Source organism: Puma concolor, chromosome C2 (assembly GCF_028749965.1).
Source record: "Puma concolor isolate L17-30 chromosome C2, mPumCon1.1.hap2, whole genome shotgun sequence".
In the NCBI taxonomy this organism is placed as follows: domain Eukaryota; kingdom Metazoa; phylum Chordata; class Mammalia; order Carnivora; family Felidae; genus Puma; species Puma concolor.
In genome coordinates, this window is record NC_141675.1 from 38,125,162 (window position 1) to 38,144,633 (window position 19,472).

General features: G+C 34.5%; 1 protein-coding gene across 8 annotated transcripts in view; it reads left to right on the forward strand.

The window, feature by feature from the left end:
* Window positions 1-19,472, forward strand: part of TRPC1 (transient receptor potential cation channel subfamily C member 1) — a 67,274-nt gene that overhangs the window by 17,989 nt on the left and 29,813 nt on the right. For 3 of the 8 annotated variants that reach the window (XM_086674456.1, XM_086674455.1, XM_086674457.1), the window contains 3 exons: window positions 3,062-3,163; window positions 4,591-4,713; window positions 7,593-7,795. In XM_086674456.1, coding sequence (XP_086530582.1) covers window positions 3,062-3,163; window positions 4,591-4,713; window positions 7,593-7,795 — 428 coding nt within the window. The remainder of the gene's footprint in view (window positions 1-3,061; window positions 3,164-4,590; window positions 4,714-7,592; window positions 7,796-19,472) is intronic. The other 5 variants (XM_025912990.2, XM_086674458.1, XM_086674460.1 and 2 more) reach the window with 2 other exon arrangements.

Here is a 19,472-nt window from a genome sequence, read left to right on the forward strand (position 1 = left end):
AGGCCATAGCTTGGGTGAACAGTTTTTACAGTAATCCAGATAGGAAGAGGTTAAAGCCTGAACTAGAATAGTAGCTACAAGAATAGGAGGAAAAATGGCAGATGTGAAAGATGTTATGAAGGAAGAGTTGATAGAACTTAGTATTTAAATTTGGAGGGGAGAATTAAAAAAGTCTAGGATGATTTGGAAATGTTAAACATAGGTGGCTGGGAGAAGGATGAAAGAAGTTAAGTCAAGCGTGGGGCAGAGAAATGTGAATTCTGGTTTTAGTCCTATTTATTTGGGGGGTATCAGGCAGTCTCTAATACACAGTTACACATGAAGATTAAATCTCTAGGGAGAGGTCAGGCTGGAGAGATAGAGCAGTCATGGACATGGGATGATCACCTGCATCATGAAAGTGGATGAAATTACCGAGGAGAGCAAAGGGCTCGTGCTGATTCTTTCTCAGGGGACATCTATGCTAATAAAGGCAATAGAAGGAAAGGGTTCCATTAAAGGAGTTTGGGATAGTGCAGCATTGTGAACACCAAAGAAAGAGTTTTAATGTGTTGCTTAGAAATCAAAGAAAATGAGGGAGTAGAAAAGGCACTGGATTTTGAAACTGGCATCAGTAGAGTTAGAGAACATGATATGCATGGGTTTGAGAAATTTGACAGAGTGAGAGAAAGAAAACTTGAGTGGTGAAAAGAAAAGACAGGATCAAGTCAGCTTAGCAAGAGTGAGGAAGTATTTCATGTTTTGGGAGATGGGAGCTAGGACTGTTTTTTCTGTAAATGAAGGACCAAGTGCCTGTAGAAGAAAAACATTAAATAGAATACCAAGGTGGAAAACAGCTTTGGAAAGAAAATAAGAAGCTTCTTACTTTGAGCTTAGGGGAAAGAGTATGGGAATTGTTGAAAAGACATTCTGAGATGGGAAGGAATATAGCAAGCACCCTCGTTAATACATAATAAGTATACATATTGAATACATTGGTATAAGGGAGGGATGGTCAAATATTTGTGAGAAACTGGGAAGCAAAACTAATGACCTTTTGTCCTAACAATATTTTAAACATTATTTGAAACTTTTTCATTCAGAACTTCCTTTGATTTATCAAATAAAAATGATTTGTGCAGAATAAGTTAATCGTAACTCCTTATTTACACGATTTTTTTTTACACAAATAGTTTTTATTCCTGAAGCTTATCCTTTTAAGCATTGAAAGATTTAACATGAATCTTTCTTTATTCTTCACAAAATAGTGTATCTGAATATAATTTAACTTTACCATCATAAGTGGGAATCGTTGAGAATATAATTGTTTTATTTTGCTTTATATAATCTGAAAATATTAACATGTTTGTCCTTACATTATATGGCTTCAGACTGCTCTGTATTGATAGCGATTTTGCTATATTGATATTTTATCTTTTCATTGGTCAGCTTTTAGCAATTTTTTCACTTCTTTCTACTTTGTTAGTTTTAACCTAGCTGTTTCCTTATTCAGTAAAGACTTGGAGAACACTTGGGAAAGCCAGTTTTCCTTCATTTATAGACAACTCTTAAGTCAGTATGGTTGAGGCAATTCCTCCTGGGAAATAATGCCCATGAAGTTAGTTTGTGACAGCTCAATATAGTTATTTTGGAAATTTGCAGTTGGATCCATGGCTATGTTTCAGATAGTTGGAGTTGACTGGTGCTTTGACTTGAAGAGCAGTGCCATTACTATAATTAGCTTTATAGGTTAAAATTAATCATAAGTGAAATGTTTAGTAGTAATGAATACATAATTCTTTTTGTTTGCTTCACCTGACCAAGTATGGTAAAAACTGAAGAGAAATGTTTGCAACGTAGAAGAAGAATGATGCTAAATTCAAAGAATAGGCTACAGCCCAGTGCACCCTAAAAGTTTTAAGGGATAAAATAATTACATTTCTCATTAGAGTGGGGGGGTTTTCCTGTGGCAATATATAGGCAGTTCCTAATGATTGAATGTGGCCCCCAATTCTTTCTTTGGTGTGCTTAGTCCTATTTTTAGATATCCAAATAAAGTCTTCCATTTTTAGTCCTATTTTTGACATCTAGAGAAAGTGAATGGAAGTTTTATTCTTTTCAGCTACAAAGAATACTAAAGATCTGATAGAGTTTAATTTTCAAAAGAGAGAGGATGTTGATATAGATGGTTGTCAAAGACTATGACAGTTTTTCAAGTGTACAAATTGAAAATAATCGGGTCATTTTTTAAGATTAAAACATTATTTATCCCCATGTTTCCCTTCTCCCTTTATAGCTTTCTTTAAGAAAACAAAACAAAACAAAACAAAACAAAAAGAAACACAGAAACCTGATGTCACAGTTGCCAAGTATAATAATAGGACTGTAGACTTTGTTGCAGTGTTGGAAAGTCCCTATTCTCAGCTTCTATTTACTTTTTCTTCCAGTCAAAGTTGGAGTTTCAAAATGAACTATAGTTTGGGATTTTTAAAACTATAAAGTCACTTCTCCATCTTGTCTCTAAGGACATTGGTGGCCTAGTTTTTTGTGGCTTTTACTTGATAAGATTGCTAATATCAATGTCAAATTTGTACCATTTCAGTCAGCCATGTATGTTTTAAAGTTGAGAACAGAGGGCTCCCCTTATCCTCATGGTTGCATTGATGATAATTTTTATTAGACTGAACATACCCTGTACCAGTAGTAATAGTCCTTGGCAATTTCTTTAATACATCTGGAATGTTAAGATTCTTTTGGTTCAAAGTTCAAAAGTAAAGATCTTGAAAAAAATTTTCAACTTTAAATATGGCATGGATCCATTAATAAACCCTTCTCTTCAAGCATTTATTATTTCACCGGTTTATGCAATGAAACCAGGACAGAAATTTGTGTGTGTTGTGGTACACAAAAGTACTGCTAAGGCCAGCAAATGTACTATTTATTTGGATAGTCTAAATTTTTAAATATTTAATATTACTGTATATAATACAGTTTAAAGAGTTTTATTTAGGAATTAGTAAAAATAAATAGTTTACCTTTTTATCCTCCATTTTCATTTTTAACCTTTTTTTTTTTTTTGAAGTCCGCAGATGCACTTTTGGTGGCAATCGACTCTGAAGTAGTGGGAGCTGTTGATATACTACTTAATCATCGACCAAAACGATCATCAAGACCAACTATAGTAGTTAGTACTCTTAAATATTTATTAATTTGGATTTTTAAACCAAAATAGATCTGCCCCATTGCCATTTTTTTCTTCCCCCAAATTTATTTTGTTCTAAAGAAATAGTTTTTTTTACTGTAAGGTATTGCCTTAAAGTAAGTAGACACTTTGGAGAATAATTAATATTGCTTTCAGGAAACCTTTTTAAAATTAGTGATATTTCCATAACTTTGTCAGTGTGGATCAGTATTTTTAGTTTTGAACATTCTATAGATTAAGTTGAAAATTCAGGTTAGTTTCCAAATGGATTTACGAATTAAATATATACAGTGAAACCATAAAACTGGAAGAAAATGTAGGTGAATATTTAAGTGATTAGGAGTGGAAAGACTTTGTAAACTTAAAAGCAAAGGACAAAAATCATAAAAAGCAATGGCACAACCATTGGCTGTATAGAAGTTAGATTTCTGAAATTCAGACATTGAAAAAATTTAGGAAGCAGATGGATAATTGGAAAATATATTTCCTATATATCACAAATTAATCTTAATAATTGACAAATTGATGAAAAATATCAAGATGAGAAAAGGACATGAAAAACATCTCAGAAAAAGATTAAAAGTTACTACTAATAACACATGAAATGCTAATTTTTGCTTGTCAAATTAGCAAACATTTTTAAAAATAATGATCATTGATTGCAAGGGAGTAGTACAGTCTCACACACAATTGGTAGGGAGGGTATTTTGGGAAGCATTTTGGCAGAATGTGTCATAAACAAGAAAGATGCTCATATTTTTTAGTGCTTCCTCCTCTAGAAGCTGGTCAGAAATGTGGACAAAAATGTTAATTGTGATCTTATTTGTAGCAATGAAAAAACCATATGACACAATTTAAACACCCCCAAATAAAAGATGGGAAATAGTAATAATTACATATATATTAAAATGGTATTTTTCAAAGAATATATACAAACCTGAACAAATATCAAATAAGAAGTCAAAAAATGAGAATAGTAAACTGGACATACAATATATAGTCCAAAGTTAAAAACATGCACAGACAAGGAACTATGAAATGTAGCAAAATGTTACCTCACAGCAGTCATCTCATTGCTAAATTAAGGGTATTTTTTGTGTTACTCCTTTTTTCTTTATTGCTTTTATAATTAGGAAGATAGCCACTAATCAAATTCTACTTTAAAAATGATATATTTGTTATATATCAAAATTTAGCAATTACAACCTTCATTATTGGTGAGGAGGTAGTAAGACAAGCAGTTTAAATAATTGCTGGTTGTGTAAACTGGCTATACTCAGAAAAATATTGTTTTACAAAAGAATTATAACTTGGTTACAGATTATCTGCCATTATCTGAGAACAATGAGAAACTCTGCTAAATTGCATACTTTATCACATATTAACTGAAATATTTTACTTTCATTTAGATATTACAAAGCTTGTGTAAGCATGACTTTCTCCAGAGGAGTGTACCAACTAGTTTAAGTTGTGGCGAGAGACCAACAGGAGCAGAGAAAAAAAAGGCCAAGAATACAGCCCCTGTCCAAAGGGTCAGAAATATCTGGACTCCTATTCAATTTTCTGTCACCTGTCTTGCAGTCATGATTATATATTTGGTATACTTATTCCACTTTCTAGCCTTTTAACCCCTTTACTTTTTTGGCAGGGAGTAGGAGTGTAACCTGCCAGGGTACTGGAGCAGCTGACTGGCATTCTTTTATCACCATTACCACTGTCAGTCGAATCTTGAGTTGTACTCAGTGAAAAACACTTTGTACTTCATCTGTAACCAAAAGGCTTATCCAGCCTTTGCTTGAGTACTTCCAATGAGGGCAGGATCACATTTTAACAGCCCTAATACTTTTTGACAGGCAGTGTCAAATATTTTTATACACTTTTTTTTTTTTTTATCATTTCATTGAATTCATTCTGTATTCTTGGCTTATCAAAATTGTCTATTGATAAATTTTGACTTTCTAATCCAGGTGGGGTGTTTTTTTTGGTAGTATGTAGATTATATAATGAGCAATTAAATTATGAATTTTAATCTTCTAATAATGTTTTTCATGTTAAGTATATTTTATAGGAAAACTGAGGACATTTTTCTTTTAAGAGAATAAATATAATTTTCTTCTCTATAACCAGTAATAAGGAGAGAAAGGGCTAAATTTTTAGACTTCTTTCTTATTTTTAAATAAATTCATTAATTTAAAGTCCCCAATAAATAAATGGGAAGTACATAAAGAAACTATTCATAAAAGAAGAGGAAAACAGCTTAAGTATGTCAAAAAATAGTAAAATTTAACTAGTAAAGTAAATTAATATTTCATGGTATTTTTTTTTTTTTTTTGTGTTATAAATTGGGAATGACCATGCCTAGTGCTGCCTAGCTAAAGTGTGAAATGGGTACATTCCTATATTATTGGCAGTGTAAAATATGAAAAGAATTTTGGTAATATATATCAAAAGCTTCAAAACTGTTCATGGCCTTTAGACCTATTATTCGACTTCAGGGGTTCTGTGGTTAATGACTTTATCCTAAATTTCAAAAAAGCTGTATTCATAAAGATGTTTGTGGTAGGTTGTTTAAATAAAGAAAATAAAATATCTTGAGCATAGATCTATGAATTTTCTTAAATTGCATACTAAATTCTAAATACATGAATTTTATTTCCCAGAAATTCTGGGCTGTAGCTTTTTTTTGCCCCCCCCCTTTTTTTTTAACAGAGGGTGAGAGAGAGAGAGAGAGAGTTCAGATGGGGGAGGGACAGAGAGAAAGGGAGAGAGAGAATCCCAAGCAGGGTCCATGCTGTCAGCATGGAGCCTGATGCAGGTCTCAACCCCATGAACCGTGAGATTATGACCTGAGTGGAAACCAATAGTCAAACAACTGGCTGAATCATCATGGAGCCCCTGGGCTGTAGCTTTATGAGATTATTAGAAGGGTCCTTGGAGTTCAAAATATTAAGGACCATTGTTTTGTTTTGTTTTGTTTAATGTTTTATTTTTTATTTTTGAGAGAGAGAGAGAGAGACAGTGAACAGGGGAGGGGCAGAGAGAGGGAGACACAGAATGCAGAAACACGGTCCAGGCTCCAAGCTGTCAGCACAGAGCCCAATGCAGGGCTCGAACTCACCAACCGAACCGTGAGATCATGACCTGAGCCGAAGTCAGATGCTCAACAGACTGAGCACTCCAGGTGCCCCAAGGACCATTGTTTTTAATCATTGATGCCAAATCACTTATATCAAAGATGTCCCTAAAAGGAGGTATAATAGAGGTCTAGAAGGAGATACTATAAAATGTTTGTTGCTTTGGAGGAATACGGGAATTTTTATTCTTTCTGCTTTTCTATATTGTTCGGATATTTTATAATGTGTATGTATTACTTTTATGATATTAATAAAAATTACCAAAAAAATTCTGTGAACTTGATAAGCTTATGCAATGGAATCAAACATATCTCCTGGAAATGTGTGTGAAAAAGTGAGAAGTATTGGGAAGAGTATGCAATAGTCATAAAATAATCAACCATTTTATTTAACCCTGATTCTTTATTTACATAGTTTCTTTTTTCATGTCATGCCGTCACCAGGCCCATGAGCCCATGTAGTGAAAGCAGAAAGAAACTATTCATAAAAGAAGGCTCCAGTGTAATACAGACCTGAGTTCTGATCTGCATTTTGCCACTCTGTTGCATAGCTTGGGCACATTAACTTCTCTGAGCCTCAGTTTCTTCATGGGGATTATAATGCTCAATTTTGCAGGCTAATATGGGGATGAAATGAGGTGATAAATGTAAAGTGCCTAACAGTTTCAGGAGTGACTCATTAATAGTAGTTAGGATTGTTAGTGTTTTCGTGCCTTTGTAACAGGAAGTAGTATAGGTATTGATTGGGAATATGTAGAGAATTCTACAAAATGAAGAGTGCTTCCTATTTACTTATCCCTTTCAGGCAGCTTCACTGCTATCAGTGTGGCAAGATTTGCCATAGAGGTGGAATTTTTAAAATTTTTCTCATGCATTTATACTCTGCCTATTTTTAACATTTCTGTTTTTCCTTTATATTCTTTTTCTAAGATTCTTGTTATCATTGTCATGCATGTTTCCATAATCTTGTGAAAATTAAACACTTTTTTCTAAAGTATTTCTCTAGGTATCTTCACTTCTTTGTTACAAAAATAGAACTCTAGATGTATGAATGTATCCTATTGAAGATTTTTGACTGTCATGATTTATTGTATTTATTAATTAAAATTGAGTTTTCAGGTTTCAAAAAAAATTTAGTCCTGGTAAAATGTTATCATATTTCTTAATATAATTCTTACGTTCTTTGTGCATTCTGATTTTTTCATTTCATTTTCAGATAAATGTGTTGTTTTGCAGTCATAAATAATAATTTTGGACATTTATATAAATATTTTTCAGAAACTAATGGAGCGAATTCAAAATCCTGAGTATTCAACAACTATGGATGTTGCACCTGTCATTTTAGCTGCTCATCGTAACAACTATGAAATTCTTACAATGCTGTTAAAACAGGATGTATCTCTACCCAAGCCCCATGCAGTTGGCTGTGAATGCACATTGTGCTCTGCAAAAAACAAAAAGGACAGCCTCCGACATTCCAGGTTAGAAAGTTAAGGTTTTGATGAATAGGTGTGTGATACAGTAAGGTATGTCAGTGAAATTTTTGTTGTTTATCTTTCTATGCAGCTTTTAAGAAATATGGTACTGGGATGCCTTATAAAAGCTAAACTTCTAGTTCTTTTGCTTAGTATGAGTTTTACATTTTTAAAAAATGTTTACTAAGTGATGAATAATTAGCAAAATCCTTCAAATTATGAAAGGTTTACCTCATACTTCTACTGGTGGGGCTTGAAGACACTATTTGCTTTTTGAAAGCAGAGTTTATTAATCTAAGAGAATTTTCAAATAATGGAAGGGGTGGAGATACCCCTTCTTATTTATAAGGAAATAAATATTTTCTGACTAAATATTTAACTTATTATGCCTCTTACTTCCCCTTTCACACAGTATGCAAGTTTTTTTCTCTTCCCATTATCCCCAGTCAAAATGTTGAGAACAACTGAGGAGAAAATGAACAAGAAAGTATCCCATTTTGGACAGGTTGAGCAAGATCACATACATGGGCATGTTGTATAAGGTTCTGGGCTAGACTTGAGATCTAATTTTCAGCATAAGCCTATATATAAATCATCTATGTAGTAATCAAATATAGTTGAAATTGTATCACATATAATATTTACTGTGGAAATGTGGTCTCGAAGTCCTAAGAAGCCTGTTGACAAGCTGTTTTTACAGTATATGAAATTAGCTTTAAATCTGCAAAGTATTCACCCTTACTTCTGCCTTACCTTAAGAACAGATCTTTGGTAGATTGACAGATAGCGACAATCCATAAATTGAGAAAGTCTCCTGGGAATCAATTTAATGTTTATTTGCAGAGGTTGAGCTGAAAAATTTTTCTATTTTCAAGTTGATTTACAGTGAGAAATGTGTTTCTTTTTGATAAGATCAGGTTGATAGCTATGGCTTTATCATTTACTTTTTAGTTTTAAAATAACTAGTCTATAAGATGACCAACAGAAATGATCTTTAAGGCCTCTTCTAGTTTTGAAATCCTTTATTAATATTAAATAAATATTTCCAGATTGTATGCTTGTTAGATAGGTGTGTAGTTGAAGCAGCTGAGGGTAGAGGAGTTGGAGCTGGAGAGAACACTCAGCCTGGCTTCGTTTGAGTTGGGGAAGACGCTTTGTTCTGAAATCTTTTAGAGAAAGAAAAGAGAAAGGAAACCATAAAACAGACTCTTAACTATAGAGAACATACTGAGGGTTGCCAGAGAGGAGGTTGGCGGGGGGATGGGTTAAATGGGAGATGGGTGTTAAGGAGGACACTTGTAATGAGCGCTGGGTGTTTATTATATGTAAGTGATGAATCACTAACTTCTACTCCTGAAACTAATATTACACTATATGTTAACTAACTGGAATTTAAATTAAAACTTGAAACAAAACAAAATAAAATAAAGTAAGATGAAATAAAATCAGGTAATGTCTTTCATCTTTTATGTTTTTTTTAATATTTTTGGTTATACTGTGTCCTTTGCATTTGTAGATAAAGCTTAGAATGAATTATCATTTTTTATAAAAGTACTTGCTTGAATTTTTTTTTTTTTTTAAGTAGGCTCCACACCCAACGTGGGGCTCAAACTCACAACTCTGAGATTAAAAGCCATGTGCTCTACTGACTAAGCCAGCCAGGCACCCCAAATTTTTAAGAGAAGTTGCATTAAACCAATTTGGAGAGAATTGCTGTGTTAATAATATTAAATCATTCAAACTGTGAACATGGTATATCTCTCCATTTTATTAGATCTTCCTAATTACTCAGCAGTGTTTTCTAGTCTTCAATGTATAGGTCTTATACTTCTTGTTTACAATTCATTCCTAAGTATTTTATCTGTTTTGATAATACTGCACATGAGTTGCTTTCTTACTTTCATTTGCAGATGGTTCATTGCTAGTATATAGAAATAAAACAGATTTTTTTGTATACAGGTTTTGTATCTTGTGATCTCACTAAACTCATTAGTTCTAATAGGGTGTTTTGTTTGTTTGCTTGCTTGCTTTTTAGATTCCCAAGGATTTTTTACATATAAGATTATATCATCTGTAAATAGAGATAGTTTTACTTCTTTTCCAGTCTTTGGGCCTTCATTTTTCTTGCTTTATTACACTTACATTTTCTTGCTTTATTATCCAGGGTGATGTTGAATGTAAGTAAGACTGAATATCCTTGCCTTTTCTGGACTTTCTATTTGGGAAAGAATTCAGTCTTATTTTAACATTAAGTATGATGTTAGCTATAAGTTTTTCATTGATTTCCTTTATAAGAATAAGTAAATTCCTTTACATTTCTAGTTTTTGAGGGTTTTTTTTTTTTAATTTTTTTTTTCAACGTTTATTTATTTTTGGGACAGAGAGAGACAGAGCATGAACGGGGGAGGGGCAGAGAGAGAGGGAGACACAGAATCGGAAACAGGCTCCAGGCTCCGAGCCATCAGCCCAGAGCCTGACGCGGGGCTCGAACTCACGGACCGCGAGATCGTGACCTGGCTGAAGTCGGATGCTTAACCGACTGCGCCACCCAGGCGCCCCGAGGGTTTTTTTTTTTTTAGTCAAGAATTGATTTGGGATTTTTGCCAAATGCTTTTTTGCATCTATTAAGTTGCTCATATGGTATTTGTTCTTTATTCTATTTATATGATGTATTATATTAATTTATGTTCAGATGTCAAACTAACCTTGCATTCCTGGAATAAACTCCACTTGGTTGTGTTATATAATACATCTTAGGGGTTACTGAATTCATTGTGCTAATATGTTAAGTATTTTTGTGTGCATGTTCATGAGGGATAGTGTTCTATTACATCTTTTTCCTATGTCTTGTCTTGCTTTGACATCAGGAGAACACTGGTCTCATAAAATAAGTTTTGAAATATTTCCACCTCCTCTATTTTCTGACACAGTATTGTTTAGGACAGACACTATTTGTTCCTTCCTAACATGTTTGATAGAATTCATCAGTGAAGCTGTTTGGATCTAGATTCCTTCTTGGCAGGATGGCTTTTAATTTCTAAGTCAATTTTCTTAATATAGGGTTCTTTGGATTTTCTGCTTATTCTTGAATCTGTTTGATAATTTGTGATGGACTAGGAATTTTTCCATTCCATCTATGTTGTCTAATTTGGCATAAAGTTGCTCATATTCCTTTAATATTTTTCCTTTCTGTAGGATCTCTTTTTATTTTCTTATTTGTGTCTTCTGTTTTTTTTATTGGTCATTATAGCCCAGAAATTGCCCAGCTACAGTCTTCAGGTCAAATCCAGCCCACCAACAGTTTTTATAAATTGAGATATAGCCAACCATTCGTTAATTTATTGTCTGTTGCTGCTATCACTATATAACAGTAGAGTTGAGTAGTTCTCAAAGGCTAAAATGGTTATTATCAAGCCATTTACAGAATGAGTTTGCTGATTCCTAATCTACCTAAAGGCTTGTCAGTTTTATTGATCTCTTCCAAGAAACATTAATTTCATTCTTCTCTGCTGTTTTTCTTTTTTATTGCTTCTGCTTGGATTTTTATTATCTCTTTCTATTTATTTTGGGTTTGATTTGCTCTTTTTCTAGCTTCTTAAGTTAGAATTTAGCTTATTGATTTTAGATTTTCTTTATTTTTAATGTAAGTATGTTCAAGATATTTTCTAATTATTTTGTGATTTCTTTGATTATTATTATTATTATACTTCCTTTTTAAGAGAAGTTTTAGGTTTAACAAAACTGAGCAGAAAGTACAGAGTTCCTACATACTACCAAATTCACTCCCTCCCCAGCTTCCTGAAGATCAGCATTCTTCACTTGTGTGATATCTTTGATTCAATAGATGAACAAACATTGACCCATAATTATCACCCAGATAATTAGGGTTCACTCTTGGTGTTGTACATTCCAAAGGTTTTGACAAATGTATAAGGACATGTAGCCACCATTCATAGTTTCATAGAAAATAGTTTTACTACCCTAAAAATCCCCTACATTACACCTATTTGTCCCTGCCTCACCTCAAACCCCTGGCAACCACTGATTTTTTTTTTTTTTTAATTGTCTCAATGGTTTTAACTTTTCTGTAATGTCATATAATTGGAGTCATATATAGTATGTAGCCTTTTCATATTGGATTCTTTCACTTAGTCATACACGTAAGTTTCCCTCATGTAAGTTTCCCTCACATGTTTTCATGGCTTGACAGTGCATATCGTTTTAATATTGAACAATATTTTACTGTATGAATTTTCTACAGTTTGTCCATTCACCTACTGAAAGACATCTTAATTGCTTCCAAATTTTGGCAGTTATGAATAAAGCTGTTAGAAACATTCATGTACAGGTTTTTGTGTGGACATAAGTTTTCAATTCATTAGATAAATACCAAGAAGTGTGATTGCTGGATCATATGGTAAGAATATGTTTACTTTTACAAGAAACTATCTTCCAAAGTACCCACACCATTCAGCATTCCTATCAACAAAGAATGAGAGTTGATGTTGCTCCACATCCTTACCAGCATTTGATATTGTTAGGGTTTGGATTTTAGCCTTTCTAATTGGTATGTAATGGTACTCATTGTTGCTTTAATTGCAGTTCCCTAGTGACATATGATGTTGTACATCTCTTTATATGCTTATTTGCCATCTGTATATCTTCTTTTGTGAGATGTCTGTTCAGATCTGTTGCTTATTTATTTTTTTTTTTCAACGTTTTTATTTATTTTTGGGATAGAGAGAGACAGAGCATGAACGGGGGAGGGGCAGAGAGAGAGGGAGACACAGAATTGGAAACAGGCTCCAGGCTCTGAGCCATCAGCCCAGAGCCTGACGCGGGGCTCGAACTCACGGACCGCGAGATCGTGACCTGGCTGAAGTCGGACGCTTAACCGACTGCGCCACCCAGGCGCCCCTGTTGCTTATTTTTTTATTTATTTTTTAATATTTTTAATGTTTATTTATTTTTAAGAGAGAGAGATTGAGAGGCAGAGCATGAATAGGGGAGGGGCAGAGAGAGGGGGAGACACAGAATCTGAAGCAGGCTCCAGGCTCTGAGCTGTCAGCACAGAGCCCGACGTGGGGCTCAAACCCACAAACCATGGGATCACCACCTGAGCCAAAGTCAGACGCTTAACCGACTGAGCCACCCAGGCGCCCTTGTTGCTTATTTTTTAATTGTGTTGTTTGTTTTCTTATTATTAAGTTTTAAGTGTTCTTTGTATACTTTATATACAGAGTCCATTATCAGATATATTTTTTGCAAATATTTCTCTCAGCCTGTGCCTTGTCTTTTCATTCTTTTCATTCATGGTCTATTTATTTGTTTATTTATCTATCTTATTTATTTAAATGTTTATTTATTTATCTTGAGAGAGAAAGAGAGTAGCACATGCAAATGGGGAAGGGGCAGAGAAAGAAGGAGAGAGAGACTCCCAAGCAGGCTTCTTTCTGTCAGTGCAGAGCCCCATGTGGGGCTTGATCTCAGGAACCCATGAGATTATGACCTGAGCCAAAACCAAGAGTAGGACAATTAATCAACTGAGCCACCCAGGTGCCCCCTGGGTTATTTTAAAGTGTGTTGTTGTACTTGAACATATTTGGGGATTTCCCAGATTTCCTTCTACTGGTGACTTCTAATTTAATTTCTAATGTAATTAATTGATTGGAGAATATACTGTATTTAAAAAAACATTTTTTTAATGTTTATTTTTGAGAGAGAGAGAGACAGAGACAGAGCATGAGTGGGGGAGGGGCAGAGAGAAATAGAGAGAGACAGAATCTGAAGTAGGCTCCAGGCTCTGAGCTCTGAGCACAGAGCCTGACATGGGGCTCCAACTCACGAACTGCGAGATCATGACCTGAGCTGAAGTCGGACGCTTAACCTATTGAGCCACCCAGGTGCCCCTACTGTAATTTGTAAATAACTTTATTGAAGTATAATTCATATATAATAAAATTCACCCTTCTGTAATATGCACAGAGTTGGACATTGACCATCATTATCTAATTCCAGAACATCTTATCACTTCAAGAAGAAACACCATGCTCATTAGCAGTTACTCTCCCAGCCCCTGGAACCACTAAATTTACTTTCTGTTCTTGTGGGTTTGCCTATTCTGTATATTTCATATAAGTGAGATCTTTCAAGCTGACCATCTTAGTGGTCATTTGCTTATCTTCTTTGGAGATGTCTGTTCAAATCCTTTTCCCAGTTTTTAATTGGTTATCTGCCTTTTTATGGCTGAATTGTAAGAGTTCTTTATATATTTTGGATACAAGTCCCTCATCAGATACATGATTTGTAAATCTTTTTTCAGATCCTGTCAGTTATATTTTTACTTTCTGGATGGTGTACTTTGAAGCATGGAAGTCTTATATTTTGGTGGAGTCCAGTTGATCTCAATTTTGAAATTATAGCTAAGATACCATTGCTTAATTTGGAGAATGCACTTTTTATGATTTTGTTCTTTTTTTTTTTTAAACGTATTAAGACTAGTCCTATGGCCTACTATGTAGTCTAACATAGAGAATATTCTATGTACTTTTGAAATAATGCATATTTGGCTGTTTTGGGGTAAATAAATATCAGTTTGAACATATATTCTTTCATAGCATTTGAGTCTTCCTTATCCCTACTGGTTTTCTATCCATTTATTCTATCAATTTCTGGGAGAGGAATATTAAATCTCAGAATGTCTATCAGAATATATAATTTATCCTTGTCAGGTGCAGTGTTCTGTAGATGTCTAGTTGGTTAATCGTCTTGTTTAACTTTTCTCTTTCCTTTTTCTCTTTCTTTATATCTTTTGTCTGGTTGTTCTATCCATTTTTGAAAGTGGGGTATTAAAGTTTCTAATTGTTATCGTTCAGTGTCTATTTCGTTTCTGTTCATTTTTTCTTCATAATTTTAGTACTTATTGTTACAAATATGTTTATAAATGTTATATCTTCTTGAAAAGGTTCACTTTTTATCATTATAAAATGTCTGTCTTATCACTAGTAACAGTTTTTTTTTTGTTTTAAACTCTGATGTTAATATGGCTACTCTAGCTTTCCTGTGGTTGCTGTTTGCATGATACATCTTTTTCCAGACTTTTACTTTCAATGTATTTGTATCTTTGAATCTTAAGACGACATATAGTTAGATTATGCTTTTTTTTTAATCTAGTCTGACAACTTCTACTTTTGATTTGATTATTTAAACCATACACATTTAATATTATTAACATAGTTGTATTCACATATGTCATTTTTCTTTTTGCTTTCTGTATGTCTCCTTTTTTGTTTTCTATGTGTCTTATATCTTTCTTTTCCTCTATTCCTTCATTAGTGCTTCCTTTTACATTGAGTGTATATTTTATTTATTTTAAAGTTTTGTTTTTGTTTTTTTAAATTTTTATTTGTTTTTGGGAGAGAGGGAGAAAGAGCACAAGCAGGGGAAGGGCTGAGAGAGACAGAGACACAGAATAGGAAGCCAGCTCCAGGCTCTGAGCTATCTGCATAGAGCGTGATGCAGGGCTCGAACTCATAAATCATGAGATCATGACTTGAGCCAAAGTCAGACACTTAACCGACTGAGTCGCCCAGGTGCCCCTACTTATTTATTTTAGAGTGAGAAAGAGAATGGAAGAGGGGCAGAGAGAGAGAGGGAGAGAGGATATCCCAAGTAGGCTCTGTGCTGTCAGCACTCAGCCCAGCATGGGGCTCGATCTCATGCACCATGAGATCATGACCTGAGCTGAAATCAAGAGTCGGGTGCTCAGTTGACTGAGCCATGAGGCACCATGAGTGTATATTTTGTAATGTAGCATTTTAATATTATTAATGAATTATTTATTATATGTTTTCAGGTTTTTTTTTTTTTTTTTTTACTGGTTGCCCCAGAGCTAATCATACGCATCTTATCAGAATCAGCTTCAGATTTTTACTAGCTTATATGGAATGCTATATATGTGTGTGTGTGTATATGTAGTCTCTTTTCTATCCCTTTAATTGTATTATTGTTATACATATTTCATCTATTAATGTTATAAACCCAACAGTGTATTGTTATTATTTTACTGTCATCATTTCCTTAGTCTATTATAGCTGTAGTCCTGATCACTTATTTTGTGCTGCTGTTGGTGAATACATTACACATGTATTACATTTCTCTGTTATCATAGGCCAAACAGTACATTATTATTTTATATAGTTGCTTTTTAAAATCAGTTAACAGAGGGGCGCCTGGGTGGCGCAGTCGGTTAAGCGTCCGACTTCAGCCAGGTCACGATCTCGCGGTCCGTGAGTTCGAGCCCCGCGTCGGGCTCTGGGCTGATGGCTCAGAGCCTGGAGCCTGTTTCCGATTCTGTGTCTCCCTCTCTCTCTCTGCCCCTCCCCCGTTCATGCTCTGTCTCTCTCTGTCCCAAAAAAATAAATAAACGTTAAAAAAAAAAAAAAATTTTAAATCAGTTAACAGAGAAAAATCTGTATTTATAGTGTCTTTTATAATTATATAATTTTGCTGGTGCTCTTTGTTCATGTGGACTTGTATTACCCATCTGGGATCACTTGCTTTTAAGAGCTTTCTTTAGTATTTCTTCTAAGGCAGGTCTGCTAGGAACATATTTAATCAGTTTTTGTTTTTCAGGTAAAGTTCTTATTTTGCTTTTACTTTTAAAGAATAATTTGGGTGGTTATAGTATTTTTGATAGTTTTTTCTTTGAGTGTTTTGAATATTGAATCCTCCCTCTATTGTTTCTACTGAGAAGTCTGCTGTTAGCCTTATTGGGGTTCCCTTGTAAATGCCTCATCATTTTCCTCTTGTTGTTTTCAAATTTTTCTCCTTGCCTTTGACTTTCAGCATATTTATCATGATATTTCTGTTTGAGTCTCTTTGTATACATCCTTCTCAGAATTTGTTGAGGTTCTTAGACGTGCAAGTTGTTGTTTTTCAGTACTTGGTAAATTTTGGTAAGTTGTTAGCCATTATTTTTTCAAAACTTTTTTTCTTCTTTTTCTTGTGTCCTGGTATACCCATTATGAGTATGTTGTTGTACTTAAAAGTATTACATGTCTCTGTGGATTTCTGTTCATTTTTCTTCATTCTTTTTTTTTTCCTCTTTGTTCCTTGGCTTGCATAATCTCTATTGATATATCTTCAAGTTTTGTAGTTCTTTCTGTTACGTCCTGCATTATTTTGCTTAGGGCTGTCATAATAAGATACCACACTGGATGACTTAACAGAAATTTATTGTCTTACAGTTCTGTAGCCTATGAATCCAAAGTCAAGGTATTGGTATGATTCATTTATTCTGAGGACTCTGAAGGAGGGATCTGTTCCAGGCCTCTGTTACTGACTTGTAGATGGCCACCTTCATGTTCAGAGAGTATTCTCCCTGCATGTGTACCTGTCTCCACACTACCCGCCACGTTGTTATAAAAACACTAATTATATTGGATTTAGGCCCACCTTAATGTCTCATTGTTACTTGATTACCTTTGTAAAGACCCTGTCTACAAATAAGGTCACATTTTGAGATACTGGTGGATAGACTTCAACATATGAATTCTAGGGGTACACATCTCAACCTATTGCAAGCTCCTCTAATGAATTGAAAATGTAGTTACTGTACATTTCAATTCCATAATTTCCATTTTGTTCTTTTTCATAATTTCTATCTATTTATTGATATTCTCTGTTTGATACAACATTGTCATCATGCCCTCTTTTACTTCTTTAATCATACTTCCTTTAGTTTTGGAATATATTTATAATGGCCACTTTGTAATCTTTTTCTGTTAAATATGACTTCTGGTTACTTTCAAAGGCAGTTTCCATTACCTGGGTTTTTTGTTTTTTTTTTCTTTTTCTCTTTGGGTATGAGACATGTTTTCTTATTTCTTTTCATGTCTCTTAATTTTTTACTGGAAACTAGACATTTTAGATAATATATTATAGCAACTCTGTGTGCCAGTCCCCTCCATTTTCAGGGGCCTATTGCTGTTATTTGTTTGTTTGTTTTATTTTTTTTAGCAACTGGCTGGATTATTTTAGTGAAATCTATTTTCCCCCTTAGTTGCTGTTTGGTGAGGGACAGCTTGACTTTTTCTTGCACATCTAGTATTTCTTTGTTTGAAATCTGGACAGTCTAGTATATATTATAGCAAGTCTCAATACTCTTTTACTTTTCTAAGGTTTTTTAAAAATTATTTTTCTGGTCTGCTGAATCTTGTCTCCCTGTGAGGTACAATCATTGATCTCTGTGCTTAGCTTATTTTTTTTTTCTTATTTTTATTTTTTAGCTTTGATTCTTTTTTTTTTTCATATTTATTTTTTGGGAGAGCACAAGTGAGGGAGGGGCAGAGAGAGGGGGACAGAGGATGTGAAGCAGGGTGTATGCTGACAGGCTGACAGCAGTGAGCCCAATGTGAGGCTCAAACTCACGAACCAAGAGATCATGTCAGATGCTCAACTGACTGAACCACCCAGGTGCCCCTTAGCTTTGATTCTTAAGGGTCATTTTAGGGTCTCTGTAGGTGAGCCGCTAATTTGGTAGAAGTTATGTTAATACACTTTGGGCCTATAAGAGTTCTGCTGTCTCCTGATGAATCTGTGGGTTAGTCAAAGTTGCAGCCATTTCTCAATAGTTCTTGTCTTTTCTTTTTACCAAACTGTCTGATGTTCTCCACATATGCCTAATACGTTAATCTGCCAGAGATCTCTGGAGACCTTGTATGAATTATTTTATGGCTTTTTTCACTTCCAAGATCTCTCTGTTAAATTTCTAGTTTGTCTACTGTTTGTTTCTACTCAGACTCCAAGCTTGGTTTTATAAAACTGCAGGTTTTCCTTGTTCATCTCCTCCAAGTCCAACCCTTTCAGCCATCAGAACTGTAGGTTTTTGCCTCCAGTCGAATTGATTTTCCCCTTTAAGCACAAAAGTACAGGTTTACAAGTCTCAGGCTGGAAAACTGCAGTTCTCCCTGACAGAACTGGGGGGGCAGAGGTGATGGAGGTAGCCTCAGGCAAGAAGACCACAGATTCGAACCATTCTTACCTGAAGCTCTAGCAGTTTTTCAGTAATTGATTCTCAGTAGATAATTTCCACTGCCCTGAAAAGGTTGATTTTTTAAAAATACAGTTAACTCTTGAGCACTGTGGGAGGTAGGGGCACCAACCCCCTGTGCAGCAAAAAAATCCATGTATAACTTTTGACTTCGCAGAAGCTTAACTACTAATTAGTCTACTGTTGACTGGAAGCCTTACTGATAGCACAGTCAGTCAACACATATCTTGTATGTTATATGTATTATGTACTATATTCTTATAATAAAGTAAGCTAGAGAAAAGAAAATGTTATTAAGAAAATCATAAAGAAGACAAAATACATTGATAGTACTGTACTGTATCAAAAAAACCCACAGAGGTGCCTGGATGGCTTAGTCGGTTTAGCGTCCGACTCTTGGTTTCAGCTCAGGTCATGATCTCGTGGTTTTGTGGGTTTGAGCCCTCCATTGGGCTCTGTGCTGGCAGTGTGGAGTCCGCTTGAGATTCTCTGTCTCCCTCTCACTCTACCCCTCCCCTACTTGCTTTGTCTCTCTCAAAAACTTAAAAAAATTTTTTTTTAAATCCCACATAAAAGTGAATCCATAGAGGTCAAACCCATATTGTTCAAGGGACAACTGTAATTGTATCC